General features: G+C 33.4%; 2 protein-coding genes and 2 long non-coding RNA genes across 4 annotated transcripts; 2 read left to right on the forward strand and 2 right to left on the reverse strand.

Moving 5' to 3' along the window:
* Positions 1 to 2,276: 2,276 nt before the first annotated feature.
* LOC135623640 (uncharacterized) lies at positions 2,277 to 3,285 on the reverse strand. The gene is made up of 3 exons (XR_010491452.1): positions 3,142 to 3,285; positions 2,777 to 2,995; positions 2,277 to 2,662 (listed from the first exon to the last, which is right to left on the reverse strand). It is a non-coding gene; the product is annotated as an uncharacterized LOC135623640 (long non-coding RNA).
* Positions 3,286 to 6,362: 3,077 nt separating this feature from the next.
* On the forward strand, positions 6,363 to 7,363 carry LOC135621937 (jacalin-related lectin 3-like). The gene is made up of 3 exons (XM_065123568.1): positions 6,363 to 6,464; positions 6,609 to 6,827; positions 6,954 to 7,363. Exons 1-3 carry the CDS (start codon positions 6,462 to 6,464, stop codon positions 7,197 to 7,199), a joined length of 468 nt encoding a protein of 155 aa, XP_064979640.1. The 5' UTR covers positions 6,363 to 6,461; the 3' UTR covers positions 7,200 to 7,363.
* Positions 7,364 to 13,192: 5,829 nt separating this feature from the next.
* Positions 13,193 to 14,081, forward strand: LOC135622180 (uncharacterized). Its single transcript, XR_010491000.1, has 2 exons — positions 13,193 to 13,590; positions 13,717 to 14,081. It is a non-coding gene; the product is annotated as an uncharacterized LOC135622180 (long non-coding RNA).
* An 8,256-nt stretch (positions 14,082 to 22,337) lies between these two features.
* On the reverse strand, positions 22,338 to 23,289 carry LOC135622129 (jacalin-related lectin 3-like). Its single transcript, XM_065123774.1, has 3 exons — positions 23,170 to 23,289; positions 22,807 to 23,025; positions 22,338 to 22,692 (listed from the first exon to the last, which is right to left on the reverse strand). The coding sequence occupies exons 1-3, from the start codon at positions 23,170 to 23,172 to the stop codon at positions 22,447 to 22,449; spliced, it is 468 nt and encodes a 155-aa protein (XP_064979846.1). The 5' UTR covers positions 23,173 to 23,289; the 3' UTR covers positions 22,338 to 22,446.
* Positions 23,290 to 25,596: the final 2,307 nt, after the last annotated feature.

Below are 25,596 nucleotides of genomic sequence, written 5' to 3' on the forward strand. Positions count from 1 at the left end.
ATTTAGTCGAATGTTCATATGCCTTTTCAGAACGATGAAGAATACTGGTACGAGAATTTGTCTTTAACGGAGCCGTAGTTGGACTATCGAATTGATGGGTGTCACTAAGGATAGATTGAAGATTGAAGGGGTAGTCGAAAGGATTACATACTTTTTCATGAACTTTTTTGGTGCCAGCTAGAATGAGGCAGTCGAAAAAACTTTGAGTCTCGATGTCTACGGAACATGTCGACTAAATCGTAAGCATCAATGCCACCACTGCCTCGTGTTAATTCCATCAACATAAACTACATGTTGGATGGGATGACTCATGTAACTCCTATATTTGGAGGCTTCGATGGTGAATTCTTCTAGGCATTGTCACTTAAACTCCATTTTTGTCATATACTAATAACTTGTTCAGGTCTTCTTACAAGAGAGAAAGAGAGGAAATTAAAAAAAAGAATTTATTTTTTTATTTTTCTTTGTTATTCTCATACTGTTGTTGTAATGATATTTACGAAGATAAAGAAAATATCGACTAAAATATTAATTCAAATATAAGAAAACTATTGGCATAATCATGTATCTATAAGTCCCATGTAACAATTGGCTTAAATTCAAACTTTGATTAGATTACTATTCGAATCTAGAACTTTCCAACATTCAAGTCTGTCGAAAAATTGTGGATGTGGGAATGTATCATCTACAAAGTCAAATTTCACAAGCTTGGCTTGGAAGATTAAGCTCATCGTATTGCTTGCTGGTCTTGGGATACAAACATAAATGCATAATGAAAGAGTAGAAGAGTATTATTCTCACTAGTTCTTTAATAAAAATAAAATAGTAAAAGACTCCCGGGAGTCTTCTGATCAGCTTGAATTCATAATGAAATCCACATTGGTTCTAGAATATTAATGCCTCTCACCCACTTCTCTCTCTTTCCAGTTCTCTCTCTTCAAAACCATGGAAAACCACAGTGATAAGAGAAAGAGAGATTTGGATTAATGGAAGACTGGCATGGAGTGATAATATTTCTATTGACTTGGAAGTCATATTTTAATAATCCAACAGACTTAACTATAAATGGTCAATATGAATCCAATGCTTAAATTTTTAGGATGAGATAGAGTTTTCATTGTAAAAATAAAAATCCTGATTATTCTACTGTTCTATGAAAAATTTTAATGTTCAAAATTAAAATTAAATAATGATAGATTAAATATATGATGCATACTTGTCAATGTCATTCAGAAAATCTTTATAGGTGTGTCATTGTTGAATCCGAAAAATATAATGATGCCAATTTATAAGAAGAACTAGATCATCTTCTTCTTTCTTCTCATCTTTCATAAAATCACTATAAACAATGAATTATGAATGAAACAAAGATGACTCCTGGGAACCTTTTACTTTTTCTTATTTTTATTAAAGGACCAGTAAGAATAATATTCTAATCTTCCATAACAAAATGTTCATTATGCATTTAATTAAAAGACCATCGGGCTCGGGTCATATTCAATTGTAAGACCAGCAAACCTATGAGTTTAATCTTCCCAGCCAAGCTGAAATTTGACTGTGCCGATGATCAGTCCACATTAATATCTCACATCAGTCCACTTTGTTTCTCCTTCTTTGTTTTGGAACTTAGAATTACTGATAACTAAATATATCACCCTTATTCACATCTTCATGTAGTTTTAGAAGATGTGAATAATAACGATAATAATTATGCTCCGTGGTCCTTTAATCTGACTTGAGAGCTTGTCCAAAGTCAATATTTGAAATTTCAAGAGAACCTATCCAAAATCATTATTTAAATCTGACATGAAATTTCATCGTGAATAATAACAATCAATCGATTAAACAAGCAAGTGGACTCGGAGGGAGTGGCACAAAATCGCAATACTAGATCTACCTACGAATTAGCACGTTAAAAGGATTTGTTGAGTTATTAGAGCTTTAGTTGAGTTATTGAAGGTTCCATTGTCATATTAAGGGATTGTTGATGCACGTCCAAGACCCTCTTAGATTATGGTTATCCATGTTTCTTTGATGATTTTTTGAGATACAAATTGTACAAGCTGTGAAGTGTCTTGTTTGGTTGGTTGGGAGCATAGGGGTCAAAACAATCTATTTGGTCTATTACGGCACATATTTGCAGATATTAGATCATATAAGTTAGTGAAGCACAAGAATTTCCCTCGTGTTTACAATAGGGTGACTTGGAAGTTGGCATGTAGAGTTAGACTTATTATTATCGGATGGGCCTACGATGTGTTCAAAAGTCAAAAATATTATCAATGAGATGCATCATATTATTAGTAGTGACAGAAGATAGACTTTATTTCACACTACTCAAACACACACTAAACTCAAACATAGATGCCTGCAACAGACATTGGCATCCTTATTCATCATGGCACACAAGGGTTGGCTAAGCCAGCATCACGTAGACTCCAAATGCAGTGAGATACTCTTCAGTTGCATGACCAAAGAAGCCCTTAATCTCGTCATATTCTACGTTGACTTCGAAAAAGGTTCCACCCCCACCTCCATATGGACCGTATGTCTTTGCAAGATTGGTGGTAAACGTGAGTTGAGATACACATGGAAATTCAGAACAGTCGTGTTTGACATACCCAGAAACGGAGGTGAGGTATTCATCTTGCATCAGACTAAACTGCGAGGCAATTAGAGCGATGATAGATTTAGCGACTTATATATTTCATAGCAGGTATTAGAAGGAGGGAGGGGAAGGCAAAAGAATAGATGCATGGAGGTTGGAGAGGCATGCCTGGAATAGTTCACCGCCGGGGCCTCCATATCTGGGAGTCACGCGAGTGGTTCCGTCGATGTCGAAGGTTATCTTAATGGAGTTTACGCATGAAGCTGCGCCAATGCTGATGCCAGTGATTTTGTCTGCAGGTTCCATGGCCCAACGAGACTCGTTGCCGCATGGACATTTGGGGACGCCCCCTCGGGCATGCGCGGCCGTCTTGATCTGGTTGGAAGCCTGCACCACCATGCATCATCCATCACAAACCACATAGAGTTAGAATAGAAACTGCAGTACTACATAATAGATAGGCCTCCCTCTAAAGGAAGCAAAGCTATATTCTTTCGGTGGAGGCAGAGTATCTATATAGCGTCTCTTCTCACCATCAGCGAGCTTATGAAGGAAGGAACTCCTCTCACACCGGATGATATGCAAACCCACTTGACTCGATGGGGAGAGAGAGGATGGATGGGGGGGTATTTATAGAACCAAAAGGTGCATGAAGTTGTCCAATATTTATGTATGAATGGAACTTGTAACAACAATACAGAAAGAAAGAAACAGTAAGGGTACCGCTTCCAAGTCATTGTTTTACTTAAACCGAGAGGATCGAGTTCTTTGCTGTTTTCTTCTTTTTAGTCAGGTTTATGTGTGGATAACATCGTCAATAACCTAAAAATTTAAGCATTGGATTCATATTGACCATTTATAGTTAAGTCTGTTGGATTACTTAAAATATGACTTCCAAGTCAATAGAAATATTATCACTCCATGCTGATCTTCGATTAATCCAAATCTCTCTTTCTCTTATCACTGTGGTTTTGGTTTTGAGGAGAGAGAACTGGAAAGAGTTTTCCATGGTTTTAAAAATTTAAGAACCAATGTGGATTTCACTATTAATTCAAGCTGATCAGAAGACTCCCGGGAGTCTTTTACTATTTTATTTTTATTAAAGAACTAGTAAGAATAATACTCTTCTAGTCTTTCGTTATGAATTTATGTTTGTCTCCGTAGATCATTCGGCTTCGGTCATATTTAATTAAAAGATCAGAAAAGCAATACTATGAGCTTAATCTTCCAAGCCAAACTAGTGAAATTTGACATCGTAGATGATCCATTACCGTTCACCACATTAGTATTGTTTCTGAAAATAATGAATCCTTCAAATGATCATACTATTATTTCATACTTTTTTTAACATACTTACTGTTGGAAAGTTCAAGTTTCAGAGTAGTTATGTAAGTTGAATTTAATCCGATTGTTACCGATCATATACATGTCGATAGAGATACATGATTATGCCAATGGTTTTACTATATTTGAATCAAGATTTTAGTTTATATTTTTTTGTATCTTCTTAAATACCACAACAATAGTATGAGAACAACAAAGAAAGATTTTTAAAAAAAGTTTTATCTTTTTACCTATTATTTTTATATTTTTATCAATAAAATTGACAACATTAGGATATATTGACTTAGATGTTTTACTTTTATAATTATAGAGATTTTAATATAAAATTTTGAAATCTAGATACACAAAATCATTATTTAAGACTTCATGCAAGAATAATACTCTTCTAGTCTTTTGCATTTATGTTTGTCGGCTTTGGTCATATTTAATTAAAAGACCAGCAAAGCAAACTAGTGAAATTGGACATATTATATGATCCATTCCCATCCAACAAACTATTACATCTATCTTGCACCTGAAAATAATGTATCCTTCAAATTGGACTGTTGGAAAGTCCAAGTTTGAGTAGTAATAAAAGTTGAATTTAAACTAATTATTACCAATTTACATGGAGATGCATGATTATACCAATAGTTTTGCTATATTTAAATCAATATTTTAGTTTATATTTTTTTATCTTGTTAAATATCACAACAACAGTATGAGAATAATAATTTTTTTTATTTTTACTTTTGTATCTATTATTTTCATATTTTCGTTAGAAAAATCGATGATGTTACGGTAAATGGACCTAGATCTTTCACTTTCGAGATTTTAATATTAATCTATAATTATTTTGAAAAAAATTGATAGTCAATATTTAATTTAAATCGAGTGGATATTCAATAGATACATGGATGATATCTTAATATAAAAACCAAACTTTCCTACTGGGGTTATTAAAATTAACCATTTACTTTGTTGAAAGAATTATGCATCAAAATTCCATTCTAATCCTGCTGAGGTTATTCAATAGATACATAAGATAAACCATTTACTTTTTTTGAAAGAATTTCATACTAATCCTGCTGGGATTATTAAAATTAATATGACATCAAAGTCATTATTTAATTATGCATAAAAGAATAATACTCTTCTAGTCTTTCATTATGCATTTATGTTTGTCTCCTACACCATTGGGCTTCGTTCATATTTAATTAAAAGACAGCAAAGCAATACTATGAGCTTAATCTTCGACATTGAAGATGATCCATTCCCATCTACCACACTATTACATCTATCTGGTATATGAAAATAATGTATCCTTCATTGGAAAGTTCAAGTTTCGAGTAATGGAAGTTAAATTTAAATCAATTATCTTAATGTTATCGATTTTACGGATGAAAATATAAAAATAATAGATAAAAAGATAAAAATTAAAAAATATTTCTTTGTTGTTCTCATACTGTTGTTGCGATATTTAATAAGATACAAAAAAATATAAACTAAAATCTTGATTCAAATATAGTAAAACTATTGGCATAATCATGTATCTCCATCGGATCAGCAACAATTGGTTTAAATTCAACTTCTATTACTACTGGAAACTTAAAATTTTCAACAGTAAGTCTGTTAAAAAAGTATGAAATAATGGATTCATTGTTTTTAGATACAAGATAGATATACTAATGTGTGGTGAATGGGAATGGATCATCTAAAATGTCAAATTTCAATAGTTTGGCTTGGAGTCTGTTAAAAAAGTATGAAATAATAGATTCATTATTTACAGATACAAGATAGATATACTAATGTGTGGTGAATGGAAATGGATCATCTACAATGTCAAATTTCACCAGTTTGGCTTGGAAGATTAAGCCCACAGTATTGCTATTATGGTATTTTAATTAAATATGACCGAAGCACATTGGTCTACGAGACAAACATAAATTCATAATGAAAGACTAGAAGAGTATTATTCGTAAAAGTTCTTTAATCAAAATAAAATAGTAAAATACTCCCGGGAGTCTTCTGATCAGCATGCAGTGGAAAATGATCAGCCCTATTTGTTTTGTCCAGTTTGAATTCAAAGGTAAGAAGGCGGTGTTAAGATATCGCACAGTCATGTTTGAACCGAAAAGGAAGGAAAGAAAAAAAAGAAAAGAGAGACTGCTTGATGTTAATACACGTAGAAGATAGGATCATTCGTATAAAGATTTAATGCAAACCATTCGTATTATAAATCCATTCGTATTATAAACGAAGATGAGCATGGAGTGATAATATTTCTACCGACTTTGGATTGAGATTGACTACTTGGAAGTCATATTTTAAGTAATCCAACCTATAATTGGTCAATATGAATCCAATGCTTTAAGTAATACAAGTTCCATTCATACATAAATATTGGACAACTTGATGCACCTTTCGGTTCTATAAATACCCCCCCATCCATCCTCTCTCCCCCCATCGAGTCGACTGTGTTTGCATATCATCCGGTGTGAGAGGAGTTCCTTCATTCATAAGCTCGCTGATGGTGAGAGAGACGCTATATAGATACTCTGCCTCCACCGAAAGAATATAGCTTTGCTTCCTTTAGATGGAGGCCTATCTATTATGTAGTACTGCAGTTTCTATTCTACTCTATGTGGTTTGTGATGGATGATGCATGGTGGTGCAGGCTTCAAACCATATCAAGACGGCCGCGCATGCCAGAGGGGGCGTCCGCAAATGTCCATGCGACAACGAGTCTCGTTGGGCCATGGAACCTGCAGACAAAATCACTGGCATCAGCATTGGCGCTGCTTCATGCGTAAACTCCATTAAGATAACCTTCGACATCGACGGAACCACTCGTGTAACTCCCAGATATGGAGGCCCCGGCGGTGAACTATTCCAGGCATGCCTCTCCGACCTCCATCCATCCATCCATGCATCTATTATTTTGCCTTCCCCTCCCTCCTACTAATACTTGCTATCAAATATATAAATCGCTAAATGTATCATTGCTCTAATTGCCTTGCAGTTTACTCTCAAGCAAGATGAATACCTCACCTCCGTTTCTGGGTATGTCAAATACGACTGTTCTGAATTTCCATGCGTCTCTCAGCTCACGTTTACCACCAATCTTGGAAAGACATACGGTCCATATGGAGGTGGGGGTGGAACCTTTTTTGAAGTCAACGTAGAATATGACGAGATTAAGGGCTTCTTCGGACAAGCAACTACAGAGTATCTCACTGCATTTGGAGTCTACGTGATGCTGGCTTAGCCAACCCTTGTGGAGGGTGTTGACTATCTATCTCTATCTCTGTGTGCCATGATGAATAAGGATGCCAATGTCTGTTACTGGCATCTATGTTTGAGTTGGGTGTGTGTTTGAGTAGTGTGAAACAAAGTCTATCTTATTAATGCTATGATGTGTCTCATTGGTGACGTCTGTGACTTTTCAACACATTGTTGGCCCATTCGGTAATAATAAGTCGAACTTACCATGCTCACTTCAAAGTCATCCTACTATAAATTCACTAGCTTACATGCTGTAACATCTCCATAGTCGTACCTTAATTGAGCAATATCATAAACACTCAATTGAAGTCGCCATGAGATTGTCACAAAAGTAAATTTGATAAATCAAGTTTGATAGGATTAATGAAGTTTATAATAAAAAGAGTCCCTCCCATCAATATCATATCTTAAGAAATCATATCATAATAAAACAAATATTATTTAAAAATAATTTTATTAATTAGATTCTAAATCTTTGAAAAAATATTTTACACAAGCACATAAATTTTATAAAATAGGTAAATAAGTCTAATAAACATAATAATACCACATTAAGTCTAATTGCTAATGTGAGTCATACCGATCGTTTGTCATAAATTTAATACTTTCTTCTATATACCATAACGCTATTAGTCCTTCCTATTATAGTAAAACATGTCTCTTATAATTTATCTATTTATCAAAATCCTATTAGCACATTCAATCATAATATGTACATACATGAATATAAATAAGATAGCAGAAATAAATAATTTTAATTACATAAATAAAAAGATCAATTATAATATCTACTTAAACATATATCACCATATCTTTTATGGGTTATTCAAAAACCCAATCATAATAATATATTCTTTACAACTGCTTTAGACTATAAGTTTTAAGTGAATGAATTAGAAATCAATTATAATATAACTCATGTTTTTAATTGATATTAATTATTTCTAAACTCTTTTCTTTAACCACCAAGTATTTTTTACCATAATGCATAGAATTGCTAGAGTACTTGCTATTCTTATATAAAAAACTACTATGATATGTCACAAATTATCTTCAATGACTTGACAATTAAGTCTGATCATATCAAGTCCTGAGATAAAATTTTACAATCATAAAGTTTGATTAGTAACCTCAAAGCATACCATAAAATCAGCTTTTATTATTAAAAATATAATAATATATTACTTAATAATAAAATATAAAGTGGACTTCTTATTATAGAGGTAATTTATAAAATCAACATTTGAAAATACTATTATTCCAAGCTAATCTATTTTCATATATGTGAGCATATAATCCTTCGTCTCTTCTATATATCATATTATTTTCTTTGTAACAGATAACTCTAATATATATTCAATATTCTGACTACAAAATTGATATATGGTTTGATACAAGCTTGAGCATAATAGAATTTCAATTGCGCATACATAATAAATATTTTTTCTTTATCAGATTTTTTAATGTTATTTTAAAAACACTTGGTTTGATCAAAATTTTTAATCTAATCATTTGTTGAATAAAGTTGTATATTAAATCACACTATGACTAGATTAATAGATATTTTTTAAGATAACCTAGCAATCCTTAATATCTATCACTAAATATCTCAATACTAATTACGTAGGATGCCTCATTCATATCAATTATCTTAAAATTCATTGTGAAATTTTTTTTTGGTTTGGTACAATGAACCATGATCCCTATTAGTAAGAAAAATATTATCTACATATAGACCAATATAATAAATTAGCTCCTACTAATTATCATATCTAAATATTGATCAATAGTATTTTTTAAAATTTGAATAAAGTAATAGTATAAAAAAACTTTATACATGATTATGTAGAAGTTTGTTTAATATCATAATGGATTTTCTAAATTTGCATACCAAATTTTATTTTTTTTAATTTTCTATACGAATCGTTTAAGTTATCTATATAAATCTAGATTTTCATAAAAAAAAATTATTTTTACATTCAAATAATGTAACTCAAATCATAATAAGCTACTAATGTCATGACAATTCTTAACAAGTTTATTTAAAAAACTAAAGAAAATATCTCATTTTGATCAATGCTTTCCTTATGAGTAAAAATTTTGACCAAATATCTGATTTTTATATCATTCGTTATTACTCTTTGAGTCATGTTTATATAATAGACTCTTTTATAGTTATTAGGTAATTCGATGAGTTCTCATTTACTATTCTGGTTTATTGATTTCAACTCTTTTTTTCTTCACTATATCAATTTTCAAAATCACTATTTTTCATCACTTATGAAAATAATGAAATATCCATTTGATTAATATGTCATAATATGATTCCTATAGATATACCACATAATAATAAAAAAATAACAGATCTTTTTTTCTTTTGAGATATTCTCAAAACTATCTATTGTGTTTATTCTATAAGATCATTAGCGACGATACCAACATCATGTGGAAATTCATCAATGTTATTTTATTATTCAATCTCTTCAATTCTTTAAGTGATTTGAGGAATAACATTCTCTTGAAAATAATAAAAGAGTACTATCATATGAATATCAAAAATTAAATTATAAGATTTTCACTTTTACTATAAAATATGATGAGATTAAAAGCTTCTTTAGTCATCCAACTACTGAATATCCCAATGCTTTTGGAGTTTACGTGATGCTGGCTTAGCCAACCCTTGTAGAGGGTGTTTAATTTCTATCTCTATGTGTGCCACTCTTGCTGGGTGTTTAATATCTATCTCTTTGTGTGCCATGATGAATAAGGATGAAACTATTTGTTATTGGCATCTATGTTTAAGTTGGGTGTTTGTTTGAGTTGTGTGAAATAAAATCTATTTTCAATTATATGCCACTACTAATAATATGACGTGTCTCTTTGTTAACATTTGTGACTTTCAAACACACCGTGGGTCTATCCGGTAATAATAACAAGTCGAACTCGATGTATCAATTAAAAACAATAAAGAAATACTTGTACTTCACTAACTTATATGATATAACATCGTCATAGTCATACCTTAATAGAGAAATATCGTAGATACTCAATTGAAGTCATGATGACATCATCATAAAAGTAAATTCGATAAATAATGTTGGACATGATTATTTAAAGTCATAACAAGCCTTTTATAATTAACAAATTCTTCTAAGTGGATGACCATTACAAGGAGGGTAGATATATACATTTATATACTCTTTAAAAGAGATCGAAATTGTGAAAAGAAGCATAGCATCATAAATTTCAAGTGCTAATATGGTATAAATTATAGCATATAAATATACGATCATAAAAATTATAATTTTACTATTTATTTTCTCTCATCCATTTTTGAAGTCAAAATCTAAACTACATTATATTTGTTATGGACCGTAGCCTTGAACAAAACTATCATATTTTGCGCTAAATTTGAGATACATGTAGGTGTGTCACTCACTTGAGAAAACCTTATATTTGTATCAAGCCAAATGTCATGATGTTAATAGATTGATTCGATGCTTTTATTTTTATCGTTTTATTGTATTGTATACATCATTTTAGGCTTAAGATGAAACTACTAATATTTGAATATATTGTCATTCAAAATAAAAATCCGATAGTCATGATGAAATTTCAAATAATGAATTTGGATGGGCTCTCAAGTCATATTTGAAAAGAGGAGGAGCATAAATAATTATAATAACAATAAATTATTATTATTATTATTATTATTATTATTATTATTATTAACCCAATAAATAATGTTAGTTTGGCTTGGAAGATCAAAGTCATACTTTTTGCGTGTGTTTTAATTAAAATATGACCAAATGAAGCCAATAGTCGTGCATACTTCGACATAATTGAAAGGCTAGAATATGATTTCTGATATGTTATGTGATATGAGATGCATACATGCCAATCTGTATATTATGGATTCTAATCTTGGTGCATTCAATATGTCCCATGTTGGTTATATAGAGAGGATAATCGAGTTGGTGTACATGGGTGGAAGGATCGACTAAAGAACGATCGTGAAGTTTTAAATAATGACTTTGATGTTATATTAATTTACTGACCCCCAAGTAGGAGAAGTATTGAATTCTTTCAAACACTTAAATGGTCACTATGAAAGTTTGAATGTTTTTTAAGATTAAGATGTCATCTATATATGAATGTATCCATCGAATATCTACTCAATTTAAATTAAATATTGACTATTAATTTTTTTTTAAAATTAATTATAGATTATTCTGGTCTCTAGACCTAAAAAATTTATATTAGAATCCCTATAATTATAAAAGTAAAATATTTAGATCCATTTACCCTAACGTCATCGATCTTACCGATGAAAACATAAAAACAATAGGTAAAAATATATATATAAAAAAAATTTCTTTGTTGTTCTCATACTATTGTTGCGATATTTAAGAAGATACAAAAAATATATATAAACTAAAATATTGATTTAAATATAGCAAAACTATTAGTATAATCATGTGTCTCCTTGTACATGTATAGAATTGGTAATAATTGATTTAAATTTAACTTCCATTACTCAGAAACTTGAACTTTCCAACGGTCAAATTTGAAGGATACATTATTTTCATATACAAGATCGATGTAATAGTGTGGTGGATGGGAATGGATCATCTACAACGTCCCTCGGAAGATTAAGTTCATAGTATCGCTCTGTTGGTCTTTTAATTATTCTTCTATGAAATTTTAAATAATGACTTTTATGTCATATTAATTATTCTAGAAGAGTATTATTCTTCTGTGAAGTTTTAAATAATGACTTTGATGTCATATTACGAAAGTTTGAATGGTTTTTAGATTAAGATGTCATCCACACAGAAGTATTTATCGAATATTCAATCGATTTAAATTAAATATTCACTATCAATTTTTTTAGACTAATTATAGTTTATTCTCTATAGTTATACCTTATTATCCTGGTCTCTAGACCTGAAAATTTAAATTGAAATATTTATAATTATGAAAGTAAAACATCTAGGTCCATTAATCCTAACGTCAATGATTTTACGGATAGAAATATAAAAATAATAGGTAAAAAGATTTTAAAAAAATTATTTTTTTGTTATTCTCATTCCATTGTTGTGATATTTAAGAAGATAAAAAAATATAAATTAAAATCATGATTCAAATATAGCAAAACTATTGACATAATCAAGTATCTCCATGGACATGTATAGGATTGGTAACAATTGGTTTAAATTTAACTTACATTACTAGAACTTTCCAAAATAAGTCTATTGCAGAATTATGAACAATGGTATGATCGTTTGAAGGAGTCATTATTTTCAGATACAAGATAAATATACTAATGTGGTGATGTCAAATTTCACTAGTTTGGCTTGGAAGATTAAGCCCACAGTATTTCTATTATGGTATTTTAATTAAATATGACCGAAGCACATTGGTCTACGAGACAAACATAAATTCATAATGAAAGACTAGAAGAGTATTATTCGTAAAAGTTCTTTAATCAAAATAAAATAGTAAAATACTCCCGGGAGTCTTCTGATCAGCATGCAGTGGAAAATGATCAGCCCTATTTGTTTTGTCCAGTTTGAATTCAAAGGTAAGAAGGCGGTGTTAAGATATCGCACAGTCATGTTTGAACCGAAAAGGAAGGAAAGAAAAAAAAGAAAAGAGAGACTGCTTGATGTTAATACACGTAGAAGATAGGATCATTCGTATAAAGATTTAATGCAAACCATTCGTATTATAAACGAAGATGAGCATGGAGTGATGATATTTCTACCAACTTTGGATTGAGATTGACTACTTGGAAGTCATATTTTAAGTAATCCAACCTATAATTGGTCAATATGAATCCAATGCTTTAAGTAATACAAGTTCCATTCATACATAAATATTGGACAACTTGATGCACCTTTCGGTTCTATAAATACCCCCCCATCCATCCTCTCTCCCCCCATCGAGTCGACTGTGTTTGCATATCATCCGGTGTGAGAGGAGTTCCTTCATTCATAAGCTCGCTGATGGTGAGAGAGACGCTATATAGATACTCTGCCTCCACCGAAAGAATATAGCTTTGCTTCCTTTAGATGGAGGCCTATCTATTATGTAGTACTGCAGTTTCTATTCTACTCTATGTGGTTTGTGATGGATGATGCATGGTGGTGCAGGCTTCAAACCATATCAAGACGGCCGCGCATGCCCGAGGGGGCGTCCGCAAATGTCCATGCGACAACGAGTCTCGTTGGGCCATGGAACCTGCAGACAAAATCACTGGCATCAGCATTGGCGCTGCTTCATGCGTAAACTCCATTAAGATAACCTTCGACATCGACGGAACCACTCGCGTAACTCCCAGATATGGAGGCCCCGGCGGTGAACTATTCCAGGCATGCCTCTCCGACCTCCATCCATCCATCCATGCATCTATTATTTTGCCTTCCCCTCCCTCCTACTAATACCTGCTATCAAATATATAAATCGCTAAATGTATCATCGCTCTAATTGCCTTGCAGTTTACTCTCATGCAAGATGAATACCTCACCTCCGTTTCTGGGTATGTCAAATACGACTGTTCTGAATTTCCATGCGTCTCTCAGCTCACGTTTACCACCAATCTTGGAAAGACATACGGTCCATATGGAGGTGGGGGTGGAACCTTTTTTGAAGTCAACGTAGAATATGACGAGATTAAGGGTTTCTTCGGACAAGCAACTACAGAGTATCTCACTGAATTTGGAGTCTACGTGATGCTGGCTTAGCCAACCAATGTGTGCCATGATGAATAAGGATGCCAATGTCTGTTACTGGCATCTATGTTTGAGTTGGATGTGTGTTTGAGTAGTGTGAAATAAAGTCTATCTTCTGTCACTACTAATAATATGACGCGTCTCATTGATAACATTTTTGACTTTTGAACGCATCGGAGGCCCATCCGACAATAATAAGTCTAACTCTACATGCCAACTTCTAATTCACCCTATTATAAACATGAAGGAAATTCTTGTGCTTCACTAACTTATATGATCCAATATCTACAAATATTTGCCATAATAGAGCAAATAGATTGTTTTGACCCCTATGCTTCCAAGCAACCAAACATGACACTTCACAGCTTGTACAATTTGTATCTTAAAAAATCATCAAAAAAACATCGATAACCATAATCTAAGAGGGTCATGGACGTGCATTAACGATCCCTTGACACGACAACGGAACCTTCAATAACTCAACTAAAGCTCTAATAACTCAACCAATCCTTTTAACATGCCAATTCGTAAATCTAGTATTGCGATTTTATGCCACTCCCTCCGAGTCCACTTGATTGTTTAATCAATTGATTGTTATTATTCACGATGAAATTTCATGTCAGATTTAAATAATGATTTTGGATAGGTTCTCATGAAATTTCAAATATTGACTTTAGACAGGCTCTCAAGTCAGATTAAAGGACCATGGAGCATAACTATTATTGTTATTATTCACATCTTCTAAAACTACATGAAGATGTGAATAAGGGTGATATATTTAGTTATCAGTAATTCTAAGTTCCAAAACAAAGAAGGAGAAACATAGTGGACTGATGTGAGATATTAATGTGGTGGATGTGATATTAATGTGGACTGATCATCGGCACAGTCAAATTTCAGCTTGGCTGGGAAGATTAAACTCATAGGTTTGCTGTGATAGAAATAATAGAAGATAAAAACAATAAATACCATGATAGAAATAATAGAAGATAAAAACAATAATTGAAGAAGCTTTATTGTAGAAATGTTCGAGGATTTCCCTAACAGAATAGAGGATTTTCCTCAACAGAATGAGAAATTTCCTCATATAGTTAGGAAAATCTTATCTTCTATCATGCCCCCGCAAGATGGTGCTCCTGACAAGGATACCAATCTTGGATCGATGCAAAGAATTGTTTACAAGCGAGAGGCTTCATGAGTAAGATAAGTGTAGATCGCTACTGCTGCTGTTGCGATTGCTATTGCTGTGATGGCACAAGCGTTCCCTTCATTCTCCTTAAGTTTGTCGAATATTGACAGATCAACGAAGACTACCGCGGTGAGGAAGATGAGGATTGACCACGGAGCCTCTTAGGAATGCAATGGCATTGGTCGCTAGCCAAAGGGTGAAGCTTCACTTTTCTCAGCGATGTTGGTCGCTGGCCGAAGGTAAGAGCGAAGCTTCGCTTTTCTCAATGACGTTGGTCGTGGTTGCGATTACGACGGCTGCGACGGTAGAGAAGAAATCTACAGCAATATTGCAGTGATGCTAGTACAGCAATGGAGGAAACTGCAACAGAGGAGGAAGCTGTAACAGAAGAGGAAGCTGTAGCAAAAGAGGAAGGAAAATAGCTACAACGAGGAAGAAAGGTGGGGCAGTGCTGATGAGCAGCACTAGAGATGTCGTAGCGGAAGTGAACGGACGCTTCGCAGAATGACAACACCAATGATGAATTGGCAGCGAGAAGAGAGCTTGCTCTAGACAAGCGGCTCTGATACCATGATAGAAATAATAGAAGATAAAAACAATAAATACCATGATAGAAATAATAGAAGATAAAAACAATAATTGAAGAAGCTTTATTGTAGAAATGAAATAGCTTTAGCTTGAATCTATTAACATGTTCCTTCTCCTATTTATACAAATTAGGAGGGAGGATTTCCCTAACAGAATAGAGGATTTTTCTCAACAGAATGAGAAATTTCCTCATATAGTTAGGAAAATCTTATCTTCTATCATGCTGGTCTTACAATTGAATATGACCCGAGCCCGATGGTCTTTTAATTAAATGCATAATGAACATTTTGTTATGGAAGATTAGAATATTATTCTTACTGGTCCTTTAATAAAAATAAGAAAAAGTAAAAGGTTCCCAGGAGTCATCTTTGTTTCATTCATAATTCATTGTTTATAGTGATTTTATGAAAGATGAGAAGAAAGAAGAAGATGATCTAGTTCTTCTTATAAATTGGCATCATTATATTTTTCGGATTCAATAATGACATACCTACAACCCAGATAAAGATTTTCTGAATGACATTGACAAGTATGCATCATATATTTAATCTATCATTATTTAATTTTAATTTTAAACATTAAAATTTTTCATAGAACAGTAGAATAATCATGATTTTTATTTTTACAATGAAAACTCTATCTCATCCTAAAAATTTAAGCATTGGATTCATATTGACCATTTATAGTTAAGTCTGTTGGATTATTAAAATATGACTTCCAAGTCAATAGAAATATTATCACTCCATGCCAGTCTTCCATTAATCCAAATCTCTCTTTCTCTTATCACTGTGGTTTTCCATGGTTTTGAAGAGAGAGAACTGGAAAGAGAGAGAAGTGGGTGAGAGGCATTAATATTCTAGAACCAATGTGGATTTCATTATGAATTCAAGCTGATCAGAAGACTCCCGGGAGTCTTTTACTATTTTATTTTTATTAAAGAACTAGTGAGAATAATACTCTTCTACTCTTTCATTATGCATTTATGTTTGTATCCCAAGACCAGCAAGCAATACGATGAGCTTAATCTTCCAAGCCAAGCTTGTGAAATTTGACTTTGTAGATGATACATTCCCACATCCACAATTTTTCGACAGACTTGAATGTTGGAAAGTTCTAGATTCGAATAGTAATCTAATCAAAGTTTGAATTTAAGCCAATTGTTACATGGACTTATAGATACATGATTATGCCAATAGTTTTCTTATATTTGAATTAATATTTTAGTCGATATTTTCTTTATCTTCGTAAATATCATTACAACAACAGTATGAGAATAACAAAGAAAAATAAATAAATAAATTCTTTTTTTAAATTTCCTCTCTTTCTCTCTTGTAAGAAGACCTGAATAAGTTATTAGTATATGATAATTACGGAGTTTTAGTGACAATGTCTAGAAGAATTTGATAGAAATAAAATACAAATGAGAAGAATACATTGAGTTGAAACAATACAATACTCCCTATTTATACATGTTAGAAAGAGTTTTTCTCAACAGAGAAGGATTTTCCTCGATAGATTTACGACGTCTCTTCAACATAGTTGAGGAGATCTCAACACCCATCAATTCGATAGTCCAACTACGGCTCCTTTCAAGATAAATTCTCATACCAGTATTCTTCATCATTCTGAAAAGGCATATGAACCTTTGACTCAATTAAAAAGGATACTGATGAAGAACATGATGCATTCACCAAAACTCACACTTGGGATCCGATAGACTTACCTTCAAGAGAATCTTTAGGGGTTGTTAATAAGATCCAATCTGATGATGAAAACTGTCTTGTTGCAAAGAGGTTTGTTTCCTCGTGAATTTGACACTTATTATTAGAAATACAATCAATAAAATAAGAGAATGAAGAATGAAATTGTAAAGGAAAAGAGAAAAGCACATTTCAATTAGTATTATATGAAGTCTATTTATACATGATGAAAGAGCAGAGAGATTTCCTCATGCAGTTGAGAAAATCTCTCTATTATTATGCCCCCGGCAAGATCGAGCTAATATCGATTTTGGACCGATACAACAAAAATAGTTTGCGGGCTAGAGGCTTCGTGAGTGAGTCTACTAGTTGATTAGTCGTATGGACATGAGAGACACGAAATTGATGTCTGACAACTTGATTTTGCACGAAGTGAAGGTCGATGGTAATATGTTTCATGCGTGAGTAGAACACTGGATTGACACATAAGTAGATAGCTCCAACATTGTCATAATATATTGTAGGAGTATGGGTAGAGCTGACTTTGAGTTCCTTGAGGAGATTTGTGACCCAATTGAGTTTAGCAGCAGCGGTAGCAATAGAATGATATTTAGCTTCAGTTGTAGACCGAGCCACTATCTTTTGCTTCTTAGAACTCCAACTAATTGGATTAGACCCAAGAAAGACGATATACCCTGACGTGGTGGTTCTATCATCAAAGTGTCCCGCCCAATCAGCATCAACAAAGACATGGAGATAAAGTGGAGTGGTTTTGTAGAAAAAGAGACCATGATTAAGGGTGTCTTTAAGATACCACAAAATTCATTTAACCGTAGACCAACGCATAGCAGAAGGATGGTGCATGTATTGAGATAATTTATTGACTGCAAATGAGATATCTGAACGGGTGAGAGCCAAGTACTGTAAGGAGCCAAGTACATGTCAGTATTGAGTTGAGTCCGTGGTAGGGCTGCCATCACATATAATTTGAGTGATTTATTAGTAGAGAGAGGATTAGTAACTTCTTTTGCATCCTGCATATTTGTCTTTTATAATAAATCTTGAATATACTATCTCTCACGAATATACTTTCTCTGTGAGAGGAGGAGATCTGAGGATGTAAATGTTGCTTCCACTCCCAGAAAGTAGCTCAAGGGTCCTAAATCCTTGAGGGAGAATCAATCGACCAATTGCTTTAAAAATGTTTGAATTTCCAAGGGATCATTGCCTATAACAATAATATCATCTACATATACTAGAAGATATATTGTATTTCCATGTTATTGTCGTAGGAATAAAGAGATATCAGACTTGGAGTTGATGAAGCCAGTTGATATAAAAAACGATCCAAGTTCAATATACCAAGCTCTTGGAGCTTGATGGAGTCCATAAATGACTTTTTGTAATTTGCAGACATGTCTCGGATACTGGTGATGAACAAAGCTAAGGGGTTGCTGCATAAAGACATCTTCAGTTAGAGTCCCCTATAAAAAGGCATTGTTAATATCCAGTTGTCGTAAATGCCAGCCTTTGGAGATAGCCAAACTTAGAATAAGGCGAATTGTTGTGGGTTTAACTATAGGACTAAAAGTCTTTGTGAAGTCAACTCCAGATCATTGATGAAACCATTTGACTACTAATCGTGCTTTATATCGAGCAATGGACCTGTTGGGGTTCCGTTTAATTCGGAAGACCCATTTACACCCGATGATGTTTTGTGTAGGATGAAAAGGTACAAGAGTCCATATGGAGTTATGGAGTAGAGCATCATATTCTTCACACATGGCTTTACGCTAGTGAGGAGATTTTTGGACTTGAGTAATTGTGGTGGGTTCATTGGTCTCGGGAGAGGATTTGGTGATAGCATGCAGGTCGAGAACCTAACGTGGTTTAAAGATACCACTTTTTGAGCGTGGTGTCATTAGATGTCTAGGAACTGTAAGTTGTGTTATTGGTATGGGTGGTGGAGATGCGTCAACAGGGGTCGGGATAGGCTGAAGTATATCAGTGGCACTAGATAAAGAAGGTTATTGTATTTCTGAGGATATTACTTTAGTATTAGGGGAGGCTTGTGAAGAAGGAAGAGAAGGAATGAAGGGAGTGGGGAGCTGTTGAACCGGGAGAATAAAAGAGTGTGGATCTTGAAGAAAAGGACTGGATGGTGTGGGAAGAAGTTTGTTTGAGGGGATTGATAGAATACTCCAATGATGTATAGTTGTTAGAGTGGCCTGTATGGGAGAAGACTCATGGTTTTGAAATAGAAAGGCAGACTCCACAAAAACACCATAACGTGAAATAAAGACTTTTTGAGTTTTTGGTTCGTAGCACCAAAAGGCATTATGTTCAAGAGAATATCCTATGAAGATGCAAGGTTTACATCTTGGCGCTATCTTGTGTGGGGCATAGGGACGTAGTCCATGGATAACATAAACAACTAAATATTTTAAGTTTTTGAAGGTTTGGAGATTTAAAAAATAATTTTTCAAATGGAGACTGGTATTGGAGAATTGGAGTGAACAGACTATTAATAAGATAGACGGCAGCTTGAAAGGCGATAGACCAAAAGGTTGTTGGCATGGAGGCTTGATGTAGAAGTGTGAGACCAGTTTCTACGATATATCGATGTTTGCGTTCAGCAGAGCCTACTAGTTGAAGAGTGTGTAGAGGTGACTTAAGGTGTTGGATGCCACAGGCAGAGAGATAGGATGTGAGGGCTTGATATTCACCTCCACCATCAGAGTAGACTGTTTTAATTGTAGACTGAAAGAAGTTTGCAACCAGCTTTTTAAAGTTGGTGAAGATTGTTGAAACTTCTTATTTATGACGAAGAGGGTATATCTATGTGTACTTAGTAAAATAGTCTATAAAAATAACATAAAATCTAAATTTATCAAAAGAAGTGACGGGAGCAGGGCCCCAAATATCAGTATAACTAATTTCAAATGGTTTAGAACATGATATGGAGAAAGTATCAAAAGGAAGTCTGACTTTTATTATTGAGACACGTATCACAATAAGTGAGAATGCTATTGTTTGTCAGAGTTGGAAGAGAATAACAAGAGAGTAATTTATTTTGGATAGAGAGAGAGGATGATCGAGATGACGATGCCACACATCAATTGGAGCTGCAACTGAGGAGTAAGCAATGGGCAATTTTTTTTGTGGAACTAACAGTCATTCATAAACATTATCTTTATTCTGACCTTAGATCAAGGATACTCCCGTGCTCAAATCCTTGACAAGAAAAGAGTTAGGAAAGAATTCAATGGATGTATTATTTTGTTTTCAAAATTGAGAAACGAAAATAAGATTTTGTTTAATGTAAGGTGCACATAAAACATCATCGAGTGTAAAAGTTGTGGTAAGTGAATTAAGCAATGTGGAACCAGTATGAGTAATAGAAATTCTTTTACCGTCATCGATGATGATGTCCTCATTTCCACAATAGTTGTTATGGATTGACAAGTTCTGGAGATCAGAGGTGATGTGGTGGGATGCGTTAGAATCCACGATCCAATTATGATCATTCGTGTTTGGAGTAGTCATGAGATTTGCTTGAGGCCAATGTGATTGAGCAAGAAATCTAGGTCGAGATCGATAGGCCTTTGCAGAGTGACCGACTTTATCACATAGTTGGCAAATAACTCTTTGTTGGTTTGTGTGTTGAGGGTGCTAGGACTGCTGATGATTGAAGTAGCCACCTTGGTTGTTGTGATTGGAATGTTGATGAAGAGGAGGGATGTTTTGGTTGAAGCTCATAGGTTCAAAAGGCATCTTGGTAAAACCTTTGTTGACAATCTTGTTATATGGATTGCCCCTCCTCATAGATTTGTGATTGACTTAAGCTGTGATGGATGGTCCTGGTAGTTTGTCGTCGCACTTTAGAAATATCTCAAAGTAAGTCAGCTTGTCGTAGAGTTCTTCGAAGGACACCGGTGAATCACATGCCCATATTGCTGCTGCCAATTCCTTGTACTCGTCTTCTAGGCCATTGAGGATATGGACTGCAACTTGTTTATCACTAAGGGAATGACCTATCAAGGCTAAGTTATCAATGATAATCTTTATATTCTGTAGATAATCAGCAATAGTACTTCCCTCTTGTTTTATCTTCATGACCATCGGGCTCGGGTCATATTCAATTGTAAGACCAACAAAACTATCAGTTTAATCAGCAATAGATGATCAGTCCACATTAATATCACATCCACCACATTAATATCTCACATAAGTCCACTTTGTTTCTCCTTCTTTGTTTTTGAACATAGAATTATTGATAACTAAATATATCTTCATGTAGTTTTGGAAAATGTGAATAACAACATTAATAATTATGATCCGTGGTCCTTTAATCTGACTTGAGAGCCGGTCTAAAGTCATTATTTAAAATTTCATAAGATCCTGTCCAAAATTATTATTTAAATTTGATGTGAAATTACATCGTGAATAATAACAATCAAGTGGACTCGGAGGGAGCGGCATAAAATCGCAATACTAGATTTACGAATTGGCATGTTAAAAGGATTGGTTGAGTTATTAGAGCTTTAGTTGAGTTATTGAAGGTTTCATTGTCGTGTTAAGGGATTGTTGATGCACGTCCATGACCCTCTTAGATTATGTTTATCGATGTTTTTTTGATGATTTTTTAAGATACAAATTGTACAAGCTGTGAAGTGTCTTGTTTGGTTGGTTGGAAGCATAGGGGTCGAAACAATCTATTTGCTCTATTATGGCACATATTTGCAGATATTAGATCATATAAGTTAGTGAAGCACAAGAATTTCCCTCTTGTTTATAATAGGGTGACTTAGAAGTTGGCATGTAGAGTTAGACTTATTATTATCGGATGGGCCTACGATGTGTTCAAAAGTCGAAAATGTTATCAATGAGACGCATCACATTATTAGTAGTGACAGAAGATAGACTTTATTTCACACTACTCAAACACACACCCAACTCAAACATAGATGCCAGTAACAGACATTGGCATCCTTATTCATCATGGCACACAAGGATTGGCTAAGCCAGCATCACGTAGACTCCAAATGCAGTGAGATACTCTTCAGTTGCATGGCCAAAGAAGCCCTTAATCTCGTCATATTCTACATTGACTTCGAAAAAGGTTCCACCCCCACCTCCATATGGACCGTATGTCTTTGCAAGATTGGTGGTAAACGTGAGTTGAGATACACATGGAAATTCAGAACAGTCGTGTTTGACATACCCAGAAACGGAGGTGAGGTATTCATCTTGCATGAGAGTAAACTGCGAGGCAATTAGAGCGATGATACATTTAGCGACTTATATATTTCATAGCAGGTATTAGAAGGAGGGAGGGGAAGGCAAAAGAATAGATGCATGGAGGTTGGAGAGGCATGCCTGGAATAGTTCACCGCCGGGACCTCCATATCTGGGAGTTACGCGAGTGGTTCCGTCGATGTCGAAGGTTATCTTAATGGAGTTTACGCATGAAGCAGCGCCAATGCTGATGCCAGTGATTTTGTCTGCAGGTTCCATGGCCCAACGAGACTCGTTGTCGCATGGACATTTGCGGACGCCCCCTCGGGCATGCGCGGCCGTCTTGATCAGGTTGGAAGCCTGCAACACCATGCATCATCCATCAGAAACCACATAGAGTAGAATAGAAACTGCAGTACTACATAATAGATAGGCCTCCCTCTAAAGGAAGTAAAGCTATATTATTTCGGTGGAGGCAGAGTATCTATATAGCGTCTCTCTCACCATCAGCGAGCTTATGAATGAAGGAACTCCTCTCACACCGGATGATATGCAAACACACTCGACTCGATGGGGAGAGAGAGGATGGATGGGGCGGTATTTATAGAACCAAAAGGTGCATGAAGTTGTCCGATATTTATGTATGAATGGAACTTGTAACAACAATACAGAAAGAAAGAAGCAGTAAGGGGACCGCTTCCAAGTCAATGTTTTACTTCAAACCGAGAGGATTGAGTTCTTTGCTGTTTTCTTCTTTTTAGTTAGGTTTATGTGTGGATAACATCATCGATAACATAAAAATTAAAGCTTTGGATTCATAATGACCATTTATAGTTAAGTCTGTTGGATTACTTAGAATATGACTTCCAAGTCAATAGAAATATTATCACTCCATGCTGGTCTTCGATTAATCCAAATCTCTCTTTCTCTTATCACTGTGGTTTTCCATGGTTTTGAGGAGAGAGAACTGGAAAGAGTTTTCCATGGTTTTAAAAATTTAAGAACCAATGTGGATTCCACTATTAATTCAAGCTGATCAGAAGATTCCCGGGAGTCTTTTACTATTTTATTTTTTATTAAAGAACTAGTAAGAACAATACTCTTCTAGTCTTTCATTATGAATTTATGTTTGTCATATTTAATTAAAAGATCAGAAAAGCAATACTATGAGCTTAATCTTCCAAGCCAAACTAGTGAAATGTGACATCGTAGATGATCCATTCCCATTCACCACATTAGTATTGTATCTGAAAATAATGAATCCTTCAAATGATCATACTATTATTTCATACTTTTTTAGCATACTTACTGTTGGAAAGTTCAAGTTTCAGAGTAGTAATGTAAGTTGAATTTAAACCGATTGTTACCGATCCTCGATGGAGATACATGATTATGCCAATAGTTTTACTATATTTGAATCAAGATTTTAGTTTATATTTTTTTGTATCTTCTTAAATATCGCAAAAACAGAATGAGAACAACAAAGAAAGATTTTAAAAAAAAGTTTTATTTTTTTACCTATTATTTTTATATTTTTATCAATAAAATTGACAACATTAGGATAAATTGACTTAGATGTTTTACTTTTATAATTATAAGAATTTTAATATAAAATTTTGAAATCTAGATACCATATAATAAGAAGGTCTAACTACAAAGGTAATATATAATTAGTTTAAAAAAAAATTGATAGTCAATATTTAATTTAAATATACATCTATGTTTGAATGGCATCTTAATCTAAAATACATTCAAACTTTCATAATAACCATTTACGTGTTTGGAAGAATTCAATGCTAATCCTCAAAGTCATTATTTAAGACTTCAGACAAGAATAATACTCTTCTAGTCTTTTGCATTTATGTTTGTCTTCCTGATATTTGGGCTTTGGTCATATTTAATTAAAAGACCAGCAAAGCAATAAATACTGTGAGTTTAATCTTCCAAGCCAAACTAGTGAAATTGGACATATTATATGATCCATTCCCATCCACCAAACTATTACATCTATCTTGCACCTGAAAATAATGTATCCTTCAAATTGGACTGTTGGAAAGTCCAAGTTTGAGTAGTAATAAAAGTTGAATTTAAACTAATTATTACCAATTTACATGGAGATACATGATTATACCAATAGTTTTGCTATATTTAAATCAATATTTTAGTTTATATTTTTTTATCTTGTTAAATATCACAACAACAGTATGAGAATAATAATTTTTTTTTTACTTGTTTACCTATTATTTTTATATTTTCGTTAGTAAAATCGATGATGTTACGGTAAATGGACTTAGATCTTTCACTTTCGAGATTTTAATATTAATCTATAATTATTTTGAAAAAAATTGATAGTCAATATTTAATTTAAATCGAGTGGATATTCAATAGATACATGGATGATTTCTTAATATAAAAACCAAACTTTCCTACTGGGGTTATTAAAATTAACCATTTACTTTGTTGAAAGAATTATGCATCAAAATTCCATTCTAATCCTGCTGAGGTTATTCAATAGATACATAAGATAAACCATTTACTTTTTTTGAAAGAATTTCATACTAATCCTGCTGGGATTATTAAAATTAATATGACATCAAAGTCATTATTTAATTATGCATAAAAGAATAATACTCTTCTAGTCTTTCATTATGCATTTATGTTTGTCTCCTACACCATTGGGCTTCGTTCATATTTAATTAAAAGACAGCAAAGCAATACTATGAGCTTAATCTTCGACATTGAAGATGATCCATTCCCATCTACCACACTATTACATCTATCTGGTATATGAAAATAATGTATCCTTCATTGGAAAGTTCAAGTTTCGAGTAATGGAAGTTAAATTTAAATCAATTATCTTAATGTTATCGATTTTACGGATGAAAATATAAAAATAATAGATAAAAAGATAAAAATTAAAAAATATTTCTT

The sequence above is a fragment of the Musa acuminata genome, chromosome BXJ2-9, assembly GCF_036884655.1.
Source record: "Musa acuminata AAA Group cultivar baxijiao chromosome BXJ2-9, Cavendish_Baxijiao_AAA, whole genome shotgun sequence".
Taxonomy (NCBI): Eukaryota; Viridiplantae; Streptophyta; class Magnoliopsida; order Zingiberales; family Musaceae; genus Musa; species Musa acuminata.